General features: G+C 37.8%; 1 protein-coding gene across 2 annotated transcripts in view; it reads right to left on the reverse strand.

Annotated features, from left to right (window-relative positions):
• LOC127661148 (pleckstrin homology domain-containing family H member 2-like) overlaps positions 1 to 16,550 on the reverse strand; it is a 62,937-nt gene that overhangs the window by 13,263 nt on the left and 33,124 nt on the right. For both annotated transcript variants that reach the window (XM_052151738.1, XM_052151737.1), the window contains exons 9-19: positions 16,253 to 16,328; positions 13,958 to 14,052; positions 13,534 to 13,711; positions 11,878 to 12,014; positions 11,682 to 11,795; positions 10,798 to 10,884; positions 9,907 to 10,062; positions 4,142 to 4,222; positions 3,906 to 4,058; positions 2,289 to 2,397; positions 2,039 to 2,151 (exon numbers count right to left, since the gene is read on the reverse strand). In XM_052151738.1, coding sequence (XP_052007698.1) covers positions 2,039 to 2,151; positions 2,289 to 2,397; positions 3,906 to 4,058; positions 4,142 to 4,222; positions 9,907 to 10,062; positions 10,798 to 10,884; positions 11,682 to 11,795; positions 11,878 to 12,014; positions 13,534 to 13,711; positions 13,958 to 14,052; positions 16,253 to 16,328 — 1,299 coding nt within the window. The remainder of the gene's footprint in view (positions 1 to 2,038; positions 2,152 to 2,288; positions 2,398 to 3,905; positions 4,059 to 4,141; positions 4,223 to 9,906; positions 10,063 to 10,797; positions 10,885 to 11,681; positions 11,796 to 11,877; positions 12,015 to 13,533; positions 13,712 to 13,957; positions 14,053 to 16,252; positions 16,329 to 16,550) is intronic.

Below are 16,550 nucleotides of genomic sequence, written 5' to 3' on the forward strand. Positions count from 1 at the left end.
TGGGGATACGTCATACTATTCAGATTAGGGGTTTATCAGTACAGGTTTTTAAATGGTTGATTCTTAAATCATTACATTTGAATAATTAAATAATCACATTACTAAATTTATATCAGCATACCTTTAAGGCAGTACAACAAATACTATACTACCATGATGTATAAATAATTTATTATATTATATTATATTATATTGAAAATACAGTATATTATACACTGTATATTTCTATAAAAAAAATGTCATTAACTTTTGAGTTTTTATAATTCCAATTCTCAATGTTGATTTAAATTAGTAAATTTTTTAATAAGCAAAAAATGACAGGTAGTAAAACACATATTACCATGATTTATAAATACTTTACAAATAATTGAATATATATTACATATTAAATATACAGTATATTAATTAAAAGCAATACAAATTAAATTAATACATTAAAGGAAAAACAACAAATACAATCAAGACGTATAAATACTGTATAAATTGTATAAATGTAATTAATATAATACATAATTATATATATATATATATATTATTGATCAGCACATTATTTTATCAATATATTTTTGAGGCATCAATATATTTACATTAGCTGACATTTAAATTAAAAGCCTAATTTGCATGCTTTCCAATTTCTTTCCAATTTCCAAACCTTCTGTTTAACAGTCTGGCGTAATAGCGTTGGGAGACCACAAGAGGTAATATAACATTTACTGAAGCCGGTCATGGAAAGGTTCACAGTTATCACAGTCTTATGTTATGAAGGTTTTTGTACATCTTCAAGAATTAACAAAGTGACGTTGATGAGTTTTCAGGTTAGTGTATGAAACTGGTGTATTCCCAATTCTCAATGTGCTCTAAGTCCTTGTGGTGGCGTAGAGACTCGCCTCAATCCAGGTGATGGAGAACGAATCTCAGTTGCCTCCGTGTCTGAGACGTTAATCCGTGCATTTTATCACGTGGCTTATTGAGTGCGTTACCGTGGAGACGTAGCGCTTGTGGAGGCCCATGCTATTCTCCATGGCTTCCACGCACAACTCACCACGTGCCCCACAGAGAGCGAGAATCACACATTATAGTGACCACAAGGAGGTTACCCCATGTGACTCTACCCTCCTCTCAACTCCAGGGGTGTTAGTCAGCGTAAATACTCGATGAGCTAACCAGCTCCCCAAAAAGTCATACTTGTAACTGAGAATACATTGTGTAGTCTATATGAAAGATACATATAAACAATATACCATCCAGTGATGACTAGAGTAAATAATTGTTGTCCTTTGATAATGATTTGGGTTGAATTTAATGGAAAACTATGTGAGTTGCGCTTTGTGACACTACAGTATTCTGACGCTGAGCATGGCCGGTGTGTGCGTAACTTCGTAGAAAATATTAATTGTTGTGAATTTTAGAATACGACATGTCGTCTTCCAGACGCATCTGGTGCGCAACCCCCTTTAATTTACCTTGCCGCTCACACTTTACTAAAGTTGTGTTTCATATCTGAAAAACAAATCCCGATATATATTGAAAATCATCGGGAAAATCTTCTGATTATCGATGCATGAAAAGGTGTCTATAGGTATTGATGGATTTAATATGAATATAGATGTAACAGGCTTCATTTTAATTTCTAAAATATAGTCAAATATAACCTTTACATGTTCATGACATTTTTTTGGTGAGATTCAACTGCAATCTGATCTTTTTAAGATGGTTATTGGATGTTTGTACACTAATATGACACTCAACTCGAATGCTTTGTTTTTGAGAATGCACTCATTGAGCGATTTTCCGACGGTTAGTAACTGTTCCAGTAGCATTTCTGGACTTTTCAGTAGAGAACCTTGCTGGTGGAATGCCTTTTGTGATGTGGTGACTCCCAATTGGTCACTTGCTTATTCAGTCCATTCTAATCCAGATTTTGCAGCATCACAGGGGAAAAAGAAACCGTAACAGCATGGTACTCTAACAAGACCCAGTGGTTGAAAAGAAGCTTTTCACAGACATAAGTCTGCTTATTGGGATGAAATATCATCACCTTAAAGAGCTTTATGGCTTCAGTCTGTAGAGCCTGTGAGGGTAGGGTGCTGAGTGGAGAGGACAGTCCTTCCTTAGTGAAACACAGTGTTGGGTGTCTCCAGATCTGAGACTCTGAGAAAGCACAAGACAAACATAGCATTACAATATTTTTACACTTCTGCAGTTTAGAAAAGGCAATATACAGGATCCTCCACCACCACCATGAAATATATCATGCCACATAATAATGCCTACTATCAGACTGTTACCTGGATCTCCCTCCACATTGAGTAGTGTACCAACCAGCTGCTCAAACTCAGTGCCAACCTGCCCCACTGCTGTGCCCGCTGCAACACACAGATGATACAGCCATGCCATCTAGAGGAGAGGAACACACACAAACACTCACTAGAATGCATACATGACACACTGCAAACTCACACCAAGTGGTTCAAAAGAGCTGAAAGCTCCCCTATTTAGCAAATCATAGATAAGTACTAAATTGTGAAAGAACTAAAAAAGTAAGCATGTACTCTCAGATCTAAATTTCAATAAAAATAAAAATTCAATAAACTTGCTTTCAACAAGAAAGTAAATGTTTGTGTGCATGTATAATGTGGCAAAATGTATCTACTTTGAAAACCCATTGTTGCAATTTTGCTACAATTTTCCAAATTTCATCCCAAAACAAAATATGCTTTAACATTATGATTATTATAACAGTTGACCTCCTAAAAACACTTTCATGGAGAAAATTTAAATACATTATATCAACAATATCAATGCTTGGTTTATTTTCAGTTTAATGTTTCTGTACAGCGTCTGTGCTGTCAATAACATAGAATATTGGCACCAGGATGTCTACGCCCAAAAGGTGCCATTTCCAGTAAAAATGAAAGAACTCTGCGAGAACCAATGTCATAAAACTCTCACAAAGAAGAGCATTTCTACCTGAGACAACACGCCCAACTGAGCAAGGACCATAAAATGCAAATCTCACTCAAATCTGCCCTCTCTCTTCCATACCTCACCACGGGTCACTTTAGAGCCACCAACAATGTATGACTAATCCTGTTCTGTAATATAAAATGTTTTTTGATCATACATGTTTGGTATCATCCAAGAGGTCTCAATGCAACTGGTAAAACGGTCTCATTCCCCTTCAGCAAGGTCAAATCACAAGTAAGATTTAAGAACTTACTGTATTCTATCAGGGGTAAGCCCCTCCCCAGTCTCTCACAGAAACCATATGCTGTATTCAGATCACAAGTTTCAAAAGTCTACTTACAACCCCCTAAATTGTAAACCAAATCCTGAATAACATCAAACAAGCATCTGAAATAACAATAGAATCGTTTGGTACTTAAGGAGAGATGACAAAAGAGTTCAGGGAATCTGTAGTCAGATCTCCCACACAAATGCTGTTTGTAGTTTTCACTACCAGGTATGCAATTCTTATTTCTTATGTTTTGATAAATGTTTAAATATGACTTATTATTGTCTAACTGAATTAGCCGGCGCGAGACTCTTTAAGCGACATAGAAATCTGAATGTATCGAGTACAATATAAAATAGAGTTAAACACAATGATCAAAAGTTAAACCAATTTTTATATAATAATAATAATTAAGATTGGAACATTAATATATCCTTGGAAACTTTTATAACTGAAGTCATATAAAATAAACGGGGATCATAAAACAAATAATATAGTTAGTTAATTGGAACGACAAGACAGAACGCGCAGGAGACCTTCAGCCACGCCGTTGGATACCGTCCTTGGGCCATTGGGTGCCCTCCCCCTTACATTCCTTAATGGAAAATTCACAGCCTTGAGATGGAAAACAAACAGCAGTTATGTTTCAGTGGGGTATTTTCCAGCCTACCTTCTCATGAGGTGAGTCAATGAGCAGGTATGTTGGGCCCTGACTCACTGGCTGAATGGAGAGAGTGTACTGAGCAGAGACTTCAGCTGAGTCACATGACTTATCAACTTCCTCCACACGAGCTTCCCATAATTTGATCTGACCCAGAGGAAACTGTGGAGTGAAACAAGATATTAATATTTGTGCACATCCAGAAGTCCTGTGTAAGTTGAGTTTGATTTTACGAGACAGTAAACCTTGTCCTCTTGACTTCTGAAGTAGTATATCATCTTCCCAAACAGCACACACCACACATGTTTGGAATAGCCATTGTTCACCTAAAAGAGTCAAAAACATTAGAGAGCACCAAGCAAACAATGTTCTCAGTTGTGTTTCAGATGTGTCTCAGATGTTTCTCCCCTAATATTCAATAGGAGAAAGGTGGGGGCAAGTCAAGTCTCAAGTCAGTAGTGCATACAGTCAAGCAAGACATGTGAAGTCAGTGGTTCATCTCAAGCAAGTCAAGTCGAGTCCTGCTAATAGTCAAGTCACAGTACAAAACAGAATCAAAGAAAAATATTTCTCCTGCAAAATACTTGCTGGTTTAAGGTTTTACAAAAGTGCAACAAAATTTTACTTTAAAGGGATAGTTCACCCAAATATTAAAATTCTCTCATCGTTAAAAGTGCTGTAAGAGTCTAGAACTTTCACCGAGACCGTTGAGATATCTCAGGACACATATTTCATTAATATCTTTCAGGGAGTAGGAAAATGTTTTGCATTCCTTTCCGTGAAAAAAATCGCTTACAACTAACCCTCATGCCATCCCAGATGTGTATGCCTTTCTTTCTTCTGCAGAACACAAAGATTTATAGAAAAATATTTCAGCTCTGTAGGTCCATACTATGCAAGTAAATGGTGGTCAAAACTTAGAAGGTTAAAAAGCACATAAACACAGCATAAAAATAATCCATAAGACTCCAGTGTTTAAATCCATATCTTCAGAAGCGATATGATAGATGTGGGTGAGAAAAAGATAAATATTTAAGTCCTTTTACTATAAATTCTCCTCCCTGCCAAGTAGGTGCCGATATGTATGAAGAATGTGAATCGCCAAAAACAAAAGAAGAACACTTAGGAGAGAAGAGCACTTAAGAGGGATGATTTAAAGTGGAGATTTATAGACTTAAATATTGATCTGTTCCTCACCCACACTTATCATATCACTTCAGAAGATGTAAATTAATCCACTGGAGTTGTATGGAATATTTTCATGCTGCCTTTATGTGCTTTTTGGACATTCAAAGTTCTGGCCACCATTCACTTGCATTATATGGACGTACAGAGCTGAAATATACTTATATAAATCTTAATTTGTGTTCTGCAGAAGAATAAAGTCATACACATCCGGGATGGCATGAGGGTGAATAAATGATGAGATAATTTTCATTTTTGGGTGAACTATTCCTTTAATATACACCGATCAGCCACAACATTAAAACCACCTGCCTAATATTGTGTAGGTCCCCCTCCTGCCACCAAAACTGTGTCAGATGGGCTGGTTTGAGTTTTTCTGTAACTACTGATCTACTGAGATTTTCACACACAACAGTCTCTTGAGTTTACTCAGAATGGTGCCAAAAACAAAAACATCCAGTGAGCGGCAGTTCTGTGGACGGAAATGCCTTGTTGATGAGAGGTTAACAGAGAATGACCAGAATGGTTCGAACTGGCAAAGTCTATGGTAACTCAGATAACCGCTCTGTATGATTGTGGTGAGAAAATATAATCTCGTGGCACAGTTTTGGCAGCACGAGAGGGACCTATACAATATTAGGCAGTGTATGCTATCTAAAATGATCATAAAATTATGATCATAAACCAAAGACTAAACATTTAACAGGGTAAGGCTAATTTAAGTTTGTGTAAAGAAAAGGCATATATAGGTCTAAAAATGTATATATTCTTTCATTTGGTCATTTTTTTTTTTTTTTTTTTTTTAATGCTTTTTTTGTTTGGTAATGTTTTTTGTTTTTTTTATTAAATGCTTTTTTCTTTTGGTAATTAATTTTTGTTAATTTAATGCTTTTTTCTTTTGGTAATTTATTTGATATAATACAGAGAATTTTGCTGGCATTTTTTCCAAAAGTAACTAAACAATAATTTTATAGAATTGGCTCTGATGCTTTTCTCCTAGTATTGTGTATTTATTTTTAATTTAAAACATCTTTGTGCACAGAAATTTTATGTTTTTTGTATTGTGGGCTAATTCCATGACTGCCGTCTATTTTTTTGAATAGCGTAGAAAAGTAACTTTAATAAATTAACGGATGGATACTGCGATTAGATTAATCGCAAACAGTGGCCATTCATTTGTTCAACATGCACAAGATATTTATGTTGGCACTCCTTGAAGTGTCACGTTTGCAGATCGTAAAAGATTAGCTTACACTTTTATTGTGTTTTTTTTTAAATTGTCGAATGAAGTTTTAGGTTGTTGTGGTTGTGTCTGATATCCGGACGTTGCCTACTGTGCTCTATTTTTATGGATATTGTCCATTTCGAAGTTTTAATAATCAAGAGAAATTGTGTTTGGGCTGTTTTGCTATCCTCTGTTATAATTGGTGTGTGCACGCTGTTTCAGTTCAGTGTGTGTGTCTGTGTGTGTGTGTGTGTGTGTGCATCCTAACACGGAAGCGTGCAGAGAGCAATTTATCTCGGTTACCTCGGTTTCTTGATATGAAGGAAACGATTTGCACCACTAAACTGACACTATGGGGAGTGTCCTTCTACATGATCTAGTTGAATCCCTTTTACAATACTGCCAATTCTAAGATTGGCTATGTTGTTTAAGCTCCATTCTTTTAGGTGCTCCAGTATAAATGTGGGCGCGCAAACTCCATTCCTCAGAATTTTCTGACTGAGGGACAAAATGTGCATCACTCAAAAAAAAAACTCAGAGTCTGTAGTGTGGCCATCTTACTCAATGTCTCGTTCCCTTCATCTCAGCAAACCAAAGTTACATACGCAACCGAGACGTTCCCTTACGACTCAGTTTACTTGACATTGCGTTACTAAGCTAACACTATGGGGAACAGATTCCCATCATGTCACACTATACAACATGACCCTCACAGAGAGGAAAGCATGATACCACAGTCCCGCGGGACAGCGACCGACATGAGTATGCCGCAAGAGAATGACACTCATGGTGGGCCAGGAGGGGAACACTCACAATGGATATATGAACTATAGTCATATAGGATGAATAAACCCCTTCACGAACCCAGTCGGGAAGAAAGCTTTATTTATAATTAAGTGCTTGTGACTTATGGGAAATTACAATGGCCGGAGTACAGGCGGATGTGTAAAATGATGGGGAACCCATACTTAAAAGGAGTTGGCCAAACAAAGTATCTGTTTGGCCAACGAAATGGCAAGCGCTCTAGACAGAGAGAACTTTTGATGAGAGAGACATTACTTCTAGATCGTAAAACCTTCTGAATGTGTTTTGAGAAGACCATCCTGCTGCAAAACATGTTGTGTAAGGACATCGTTCATCCATGCCCATGAAGAGGCCTTGCCTCTAGTTGAGTGTGCACCAATTGGGCAATTCGTAAGCCAAGACGATCGCATCAACGATCCAGTGAAAAAGTCTCTGCTTGGAGACGGACATATCTTTCGTGCATCCTCCATTGCACACAGACAGTCTGAACTGGCGGGTGCTCTCAATGTATGTGTGAAGCACTCGCACTTGGAATAACAAATGCAGGGACTGTTCCTTATCAGAATTAAATGAGGGAGGGAAAAAGGCTTGAAGTTGAACCACCTAAGCTCTGAATGGCATGGTTGAAACCTTGGGCACATAGCCTTCTCTGGGTTTTACAGTGGCTTTTGAAAGACCCTGGACCAAACTCCAGATATTAATTGTTGACTGACAGTGCTTGCAAATCTCTGACCCGTTTTACTAAGGCCAAAGCCAGCAGTAATGTGGTCTTAAGAGAAAGCACACACAAATCAACAGAGTCCAGAGCCACAAAGGGGGGCCCCGCAAGCACTTTTGGACCAAAGTTACAGTAGGTCTCAAGCCGGGACTGTAGCCAGGCAAGGGGGATTTAGCAGCCTCACTCTCCTAAGGAACTTTATGATTAAATCATGTTTGCCTATAGAGGTGCTGGCTTTAGGTGTGTGATATGCAGATACAGTAGCCACATAAACTTTCAGCATTGACAGAATAGCTCTTGAAGAAATGTAAGAATTTAATGTATGTGGAAGTTCAATGGGCCCTTGCCATGTGAAAAGCACCAATTAGTGAACACATTCCATTTCAGTGCATAAAGGCATCTCGTAGATGGCACTCTAGCCTGTGAAATGATGTTCATAACCAAGTCAGTTCTGACACGTTAACGCATTCCGTTCACACATGCAGGTTCCACAGCTTGGGCTGGGAAGGCCAGATTGTGCCCTGTGCTTGAGAGAGAACATCCCTCCTCAGCTGTATTTCCTATGGAGGGCTTTTCAGAATCTCTATCATTTCTGGAAACCAGGACCGATTGGGCCACTTCTGCACAACCAATATAATTGTTTCCTTGTCCTCTCAGACTTTGCATATGACAGAGTGAAGGAGGCACACAGGGAGAAACGCCTATTTTCGGGCCACTGTGTCCACTACTATTGGAGCCTGGGACTTGGAGTACCAGAGGGGACAGTGGGCATTCTCTGCGGAGGCAAATAGATCGATCTCTGTTTTGCCAAATATTTCCCAAATCCTCAGGACAGTCTGAGGATGAAGTCTCCATTCGCCCGGCATCACACCATAATTCTGACGGCCTGGGACATATGTTGCCCACAGGGAGAGGAGATGGCACTCACTTCACTTCAAAGGAGGAGGCGATGCATCAGTCTCATCATTGGCAGGGAACAAATTCCGCCTTGGCAGTTTATGTATGCCACAACTGTCATGTTGTCTGAGCGAAGCAGAACATGATAATTCGCTATTGAAAAGCCTTCTAGGCTAGGAAAACAGCCGACAGTTGCAGGTGGATGATGTGCCACACCTTCTTCGCACCTGTCCAGGTGTCAAAAGAAGGGTGTCCTTCGCACACTGCGCCCCAACCTGTGTTGGAATCGTCTGTGGTCACCAATTTCTGCAAGAAAATCTGCCCCAGCATGACACCTTGCTGGTAGAAGGCAGGAGCTGTCCACGGTGCTAAAGCAGCTAGACCGCGGCGAGATAAAGTGATGATCATGCGCCCTTGGCACCTGGCATGTCGTGGCACATGGTGTTGAGCCAGTACTGAAGTGTAAAAAGTACTGAAGTGCCAGTACTGCTCCTGTAAAAAAACCTAATGGAATGACACCGCCAAAGCCCAAGTGAATTTTCAGTGGAAGTGTGCTCCCCAGATTGAACTGAGACAGACAATGGTCTGAACGTGCTCGCTCGTGAGATGTGCAAGCTCGCTAAAGGAGTAGAGACTGACTCCCAAAAAGGAGACTTGTTGGCTGGGGGAGAGCGTGCTCTTTGCACAGTTGACATTGAGGCCCAGGCTGTTCAGATATTGAAGTAATAAGTCGCTGTGCTGGTATGTTTCAAGCTTCACGCCTAAAAGGGCGGGGCTTAAACACCATAGCCGATCCTAGAATTGCCGTTATTGTAGAAGGGTTTCAACTAGGTTGTGTAGAAGGACACTCCCCATAGCGTCAGCTTAGTGACGCAATGTCAAGTCAACTGAATTGTAAGGGAACCACTGTTTACATTTTTTGTATCAATTGACTGTTGTAGCAATAATATTTAAAAATAGTATTTTATTACTAATCATAAAATCACATAACTTGAAAAATGTCAAGTCATTGCCAAGTCATCCACTTCAAGTCCAAATAGTTTTGTTTTTTCACAGAAACATCTTTATTTTTTTTCTTTTGTTTTTATAGGTATTTTGTTTCAAAAATCAAATGGAAAAAAATAAACAAAATTATATATATATATATAACGTATAAAGTGTGCTATAAAATAATAAGATACCTTTGTCATGTGTCCTTTCATGACGGGCCTAATGTCAGGGTTTGTGAAGAGCGGACTACCTTTGATTTTCAGTACGCTTTGCAGAACCCTCAGCCACTCCTCCAGGAGGTTTGGAGAATCTGCCTTAAGATTATATACACTCTTACCTGTCACCACCTGAGGGGTATAACATCAACACGGACATGTGAAATAATATGGACCTGCACATACCTCAGAGATATGTGAGCAAACTCACTAACTTAAAGGGATAGTTACCCAAAAATGAAAATTCTGTCATTCATTCATGATTTACTCACACTCATGCCATCCCAGAAGTGTATGACTTTCTTCTGCCAAACTTTTGATTCTCCAAAAAGCACAAAAAGGCAGCCTAAAAGTAATCCATAAGACTCCAGTGGTTAAATCAATGTCTTCAGAAGTTATATAATAGGTGTGTGTGAGAAAAATATAAATAGTGCTTTTTTACTTTAAATTCTCCTCCCTGCCCTGTAGGTGGTGATATGCACAAATAATGCAAATCAACAAGAACAAAAGAATAAGAATGTGGAAGTGAATGTGAAAGTGGAGATTTATATTACAAAATAACATATTTATTGATCTGTTTCTCATCCACACCTATTATATCACTTCTGAAGATATGGATTTAATCACTGGAGTCTTATAGATTATGGAATCACTTGCATTATATGGATCTTAGATATACTTTAAGCAAAAGAAAGAAAGTCACACATCTGGGATGGCATGAGGGTAAATTATGAAAAAAAATTCATTTTTGGGAGAACTATCCCTTTAACACACACACACACACACACACACACACACACACACACACACACACACACACACACACACACACACACACACACACACACACACACACACACAAACTACCTGAAGTATTTGTTTCCCATCACCACGAGCTATGGTGCTACAAGCATTGAGCTCAATCTGACCTTGGGGTTTACAGATGACATCACTCTATGAAAAACAAAAGTTCATAAAACAACAGAAGCCAAATTACCTTTTGTTATCAGTTTCCCAACCATATTTCACGAAAATGAAAAATTCTGTCATTATTTACTCACCATCATGCCATTCCATGCAAGTATGCTGTTATTGTTTCTGTATCACAAAAGGAGAAATTTGGAAGAATCTTCACATAGTTCTTTTCCATACCGTGTCAGTTTATAGTGACCATTAAAGTAGTCAATTTGAAGCTTTTCCAATGACTCTAGTTTTCTGAAGCCCTACAATTGCCTTTTAAGAGATATACCAATGTTTAAGTGGTTATTAACTAATAATCTTTCCTCTGCTGCAACTCTGAAATCTCTTTTTCCATTCAAATGGCATGTCAAGCTCATGTATGAAACACACGAGAGTCTTAATGACATCAAACGTGACGTTCTATATTCACATGCTATTTTTTTATTCTGAACATGGACGCAAATGACATTTTAGAGCTTCAGTGGAGGGAAAGATTATTAGTGAATAATGACATAAATATTGTTCAGTTCTTCAGAATAGACTCAGAATAGAGCACTAGTCATATGGACTACATTTACAGTACTTTATTTATTTATTTATTTATTTATTTATTTGTCCTATTAAGCTTGACAGACATGATCACTATATAACTATCTTTGTATCTTCAACATTTCTCCTTTTGTGTTCCAAAGAAAAAATAAGAGCATATGAAATGACATGAGTGTGAGTTAATAATAAAAGAATTTCCAATATTTCTGTAGGTCAGAAATATGTGAGCCATTTAAACTGACAGGTGACTTGAAGTACAAAAGGTCCCCGTCCTTCAAAACGAACCAGCGCCTCTTCCAGGTTTTCTTCCAAGTCTTGACCCTCTTCAGCAGGTACCCCGACTTCGCCATTGATTCCTGGGACACAACACATTTTAATTTGGTTTTGTACAGTATATGCCATATATGGACAAACAAATTCTGTGTGTTTGTGTCGTACACTCTTGCCGTTGTCAGTGCTGGAGAAGCATGTCTTAGGTAGTTTGTTCTCCGGTTCAGAGCACTCAGTGTCAGTGGAGTATGCATCAGGTGGGATGGCGTAGTCACTCTCAGATGTCATAGAAGACAATGACACGGCTGAACACAAAAGCAGATTTTTAATGGAATTTTCATGCAGTTGTTTTATGCAGTAGAAAACAACTGCAAAAAGCACTTGTTGTTCCAGGTCTTCTGGGGCTATAAAATAGCTTAGCTCTCAAATCTCATTCAAGCTTGAATATATTAAAGGGATAGTTCACCCAAAAATGAAAATTCGCACACCATACCAGATGTGTACAACTTTCTTTCTTCTGCAGAACACAAATAAAGATTTATAGAAGAATATTTCAGCTCTGTAGGTCCATAGAATGCAAGAGAATGGTGGCCAGAAATTTGAAGCTCCAAAAATCACATAAAGGCAGCATAAAATTAATCCATAAAACTCCAGTGGTTAAATCCATGTCTTCAGAAGCTGATATGTGTGGGTGTAAAACAGATCAATATTTAAGTTATTTTTACTATAAATTCTCCTCTCTGGCCAGTAAGTGGCGATATGTACAAAGAATGCAAATCACCAAAAACGAAGAACGTGAAAGTGAAAGTGGAGATTTAAAAACAAAAGCAAAATGACTTAAATATTGATATGTTTCAACCAGAAACACTGGATTGCTAACCACTGGATTACTTCTTGATGCCTTTATGTGCATTTTGGAACTTCAAAGTTCTGGCACCATTCACTTGCATTGTATTGACATACAGGGCTGAGATATTTTTCTAAAAATTTTGGTTTGTGTCCAGCAAGAAGAAAGTCATACACATCTGGTATGGCATGTGCGTGAGTAAATGATGAGATCATTTGTATTTTGTATTTTTTTTTTTCTGCCCTTTTTCTCCCAATTTGGAATGCTCAATTCCCAATATGCTCGTGTCCTCGTGGTGGCATAGAGACTTGCCTCAATACGGGTGGTGGAGGACAAATCTCAGCTGCCTCCATGTGTGAGACTGTCAACCCACGCATCTTATCATGTGGCTTGTTGAGTGCGTTACTTCACAGCATCCACGCACAGCCCCACCGAGAGCGAACCACATGATGGTGACCACGAGGAGTTTACCCCATGTGACTCTACCCTCATTAGCAACCGGGCCAATTTGGTTGCCTAGGAGACCCGGCTGGAGTCACTCAGCACACCCTGGGATGGTAGCCAGCATCTTTACCACTGAAAGCCCCTGAAAATTGTCATTTATTCCTTTAAGCACAATCTGATTTTTGCCCTTTACCCTGACTTTGCGTTCCATGTAAACACCTTTACTGGCTTATCCAATGTGTGCAAGTGTTGTGCACATGCTTGTTTACGTTCTGACACCAAAAGCAGAAAATCTAATTTAAACATCGTATTCTTGCATTGTTGGATTTTTTTAACATGCTGATTTTTGGTAGTTATCTGTATATTGCTTTGCATGTAAACACACGCGATGACTCAAAATACCTTTGGTTCTTAACCAATCGCAATGTGCAGGTTTGAAGAAGTCGTATGGACTACTTCTGTGGTACTTTTATGGTGCTTTATTGTTCTTTTTGTAAAGTCCCCATGTATTATATTATTTAGTTTCACTGTACCTCTCTTGAGGGAGCGGGGGCTTCCATGACTGCTGCTCTTGTGTGAGTCTGATGCAGATGTAATAGAGCTGCACACAGAGCTGTCCTCCTCTCCAGACTGACACTCCTCTGAACTGTCCTCCTCCTCCGAACTATATGACTGCTCAGAGAACTGACTATTGCTTAACATCATCGCCCTCTATGAGAGTAAAAACAAACACTGTACTCATAAAAACAAAATTATAACATTTCCCACTGTGCCTGGTAAACAATTGTGCAATTTCTATATATAACACAGAAGTACAAACCCTAATACAAATATGCAGGCATTTTGCATTGACACATGTAAACAATAATGGCAATGATCACAACGTAGCACCACCATATGCAAATCAGGCCAGACAGCCACAAATTCAGTACAACAAATAAAGACAAAGATCTTTACCCCTTTGAGTGTGGCAAAGACAGGCGTGCTGTTGTTCCTGTAGATGAGGGATGTGTAGAGCATGTAGGCGGAGCATGATGATGGGTGGGAGGAGTCTGAAAGAGGAGGAAAGGACATTAAGGGTCAAATTTACTAGCTGTCAGTAAATCCACCTTCTGATTTAGCCAAGAAGGAAAATTGTTTGCCCTGAATAAAAAAAAAATGTATCAAACAATAATGGGCCAAACACCATCCCATGCCAAACCTAAAACTAAATAAGAGAGACAATCAGAGGCAAATGATGGTGTAATTTGTCATTTTTTGTCTTTGTGTCACCTTTGGATGCAGCATCATTTCAAATCAATAGTTTTCAGTTTCAGATGCCATTGTAGAAATTCACAATTCACAGTCAGTCATGATTACTTTAATCAATGAATAAAAGTGTCCAATAACAGGTCAGTTACTGAGATTAAGTGAGTAGTATTCAGCTGGTCATGTGATTCCAAAATGGCAGCCCCTACCCTCATCATGTAGAATAAAACAGCTTTTATAAGGTTACTGACATGACTGGAGTCTTCATTTTAATGTGAGTGCTCATGACTTTATACATATTGCAAAATTACAATTCATGTCTGCAGGAGTTCACCTTTTTAAAAATGCTGCTGAAGCCTTTAACTCTAGTCCTAAGATTAACCCTAACATTAAAATCTGATTGTTTGACTGGCTGTTGTTCAAGGTCCAACAATGCTGTTGATCCAGCTGGATATCATATTTAGAGTATCTAGGGCCAGTATATATATATATGCACATGTGCACATTAGCAGTATATGCATTATGCATATGTCCTTACTTTTAGAATGAGCTGGTGAAGTCTCAATATTGTTTGAGTTGAAATGGCCAAATGATGGCTGATGAAAATTATCTAATTTACTCACCCTCATGCCATCCCAGATGTGTATTACTTTCTTTCTTCTGCTGAGCATAAACAAAGATTAAAAAAATAATAATATGTAGGTCCATACAATGTAAGTGAATGGTGACCAAAACTTTGAAGCTCCAAAAAGCTCAAGGCAGCATAAAAGTAATCCATAAGACTTCACTGGTTTAATCCATGTTTAAACCTAATTGGTTTTGGGTGAGAACAAACCAAAATATAACTTCTTTTTTTTTACTATAAATCTTGACATCTGCAGTCTCCTTGGTGATCATGATTTGAAGCTCGATTACACTTCCTATATCACCATACAACACTCTGCACATGCGTCAAGCACTAGGAAGTGTAATCGGTTTTGATATCATGATTTTGAGACTGCAATGATGAGATTTAAAGTGAAAAATTTGTTATATTTTGGTCTGTTTTCACCCAAACCCGACTGGAATGCATCAGAAGACATTACTAAAACAACTGGAGTTGTATGGATGCTTGTATTTGGAGCTTCAACATTTTGGTACCTACTCACTTGCATTGTATGGACCTACAGAGCTGAAATATTCTTCTAAAAAACTTTGTGTTCTGCAGAAGAAAGAAAGTCATACATGTATGAGATGGCATGAGGATGAGTAAATGAGAGAATATTCATTTTTGAGTGAACTATTCCTTTAATCTGTTTAAAGGAATAGTCCTTTTATAAGTTTAATTTGAACTGAGTTCTCAGTTACAGTATGTCTCATATAAGTATCAACCCTGTCTGACATTTTATTGCATTTTACAAATGTGAAAATAGCATGAGACATTGAGATCTGATCTGAAACTCTAGAGTAGACACGTGAGATTAATGGCATCTTTTTACAATGAGGTTCCATTTGGTAACATTAGTTAACAACATTAGTTAGCATGAGCTAACAATGAAAAATTATTTTACAGCATTTATTCATCTTGGTTAAAGTTAATTTCAACATGCATTTTTTAAATCAAATGTTGTATATGATAACATGAATTAATACACAATGAACTAACAATGAACTAACAATGAACAATTGTATTTTTTATTAAATAACATTAACAAAGATTAACAAATGCTGTGAAAATGATAATGTTCATTGTTAGTTCATGATACCTAATGCATTAACTAATGTTAACAAATGGATTCTTACGGTAAAATGTTACCACATCTTTTGTCAGGATAAAAATCCAAGAAGCAGAAGAATAAACAAATCATTTGTGCAACATGTAATGTCCTTGTTATCTAGGTGAAACAACTGAGATATTGAAAAGTTCTCATTTGTCATTTTTCATTGGATTTCTGTTTAGCCATGGATGTGAGAGATGAGGATATTACAAAATAGTTACTTTTAAAGGCAAAAACTAAAACACACCTTTATTAGCTACATCTGTGAATGATGTTTCTGAAAGACGAATTCCAGATTTTGCCACAGCATAGATTCTGCTCTCCTGCAGATAATTTGAAAACAAATGTTTAAAACATGAAATAAAACAACATTAATTCTTGTGGTCCGGGGAATGGTATTATTTCTATGAGAACTAATCACTGGATTTGTGGCATAAAACAAAGATATTCAGCATTTAGTTTGAGGCACTAAGCATCAAGCAAATGTGTTAAGCAACTGTATTCCACTAAAAATGCAAAATAATCAGTATTTATTACTTTTTGAT

Source organism: Xyrauchen texanus, chromosome 20 (assembly GCF_025860055.1).
Source record: "Xyrauchen texanus isolate HMW12.3.18 chromosome 20, RBS_HiC_50CHRs, whole genome shotgun sequence".
Lineage (NCBI taxonomy): Eukaryota > Metazoa > Chordata > Actinopteri > Cypriniformes > Catostomidae > Xyrauchen > Xyrauchen texanus.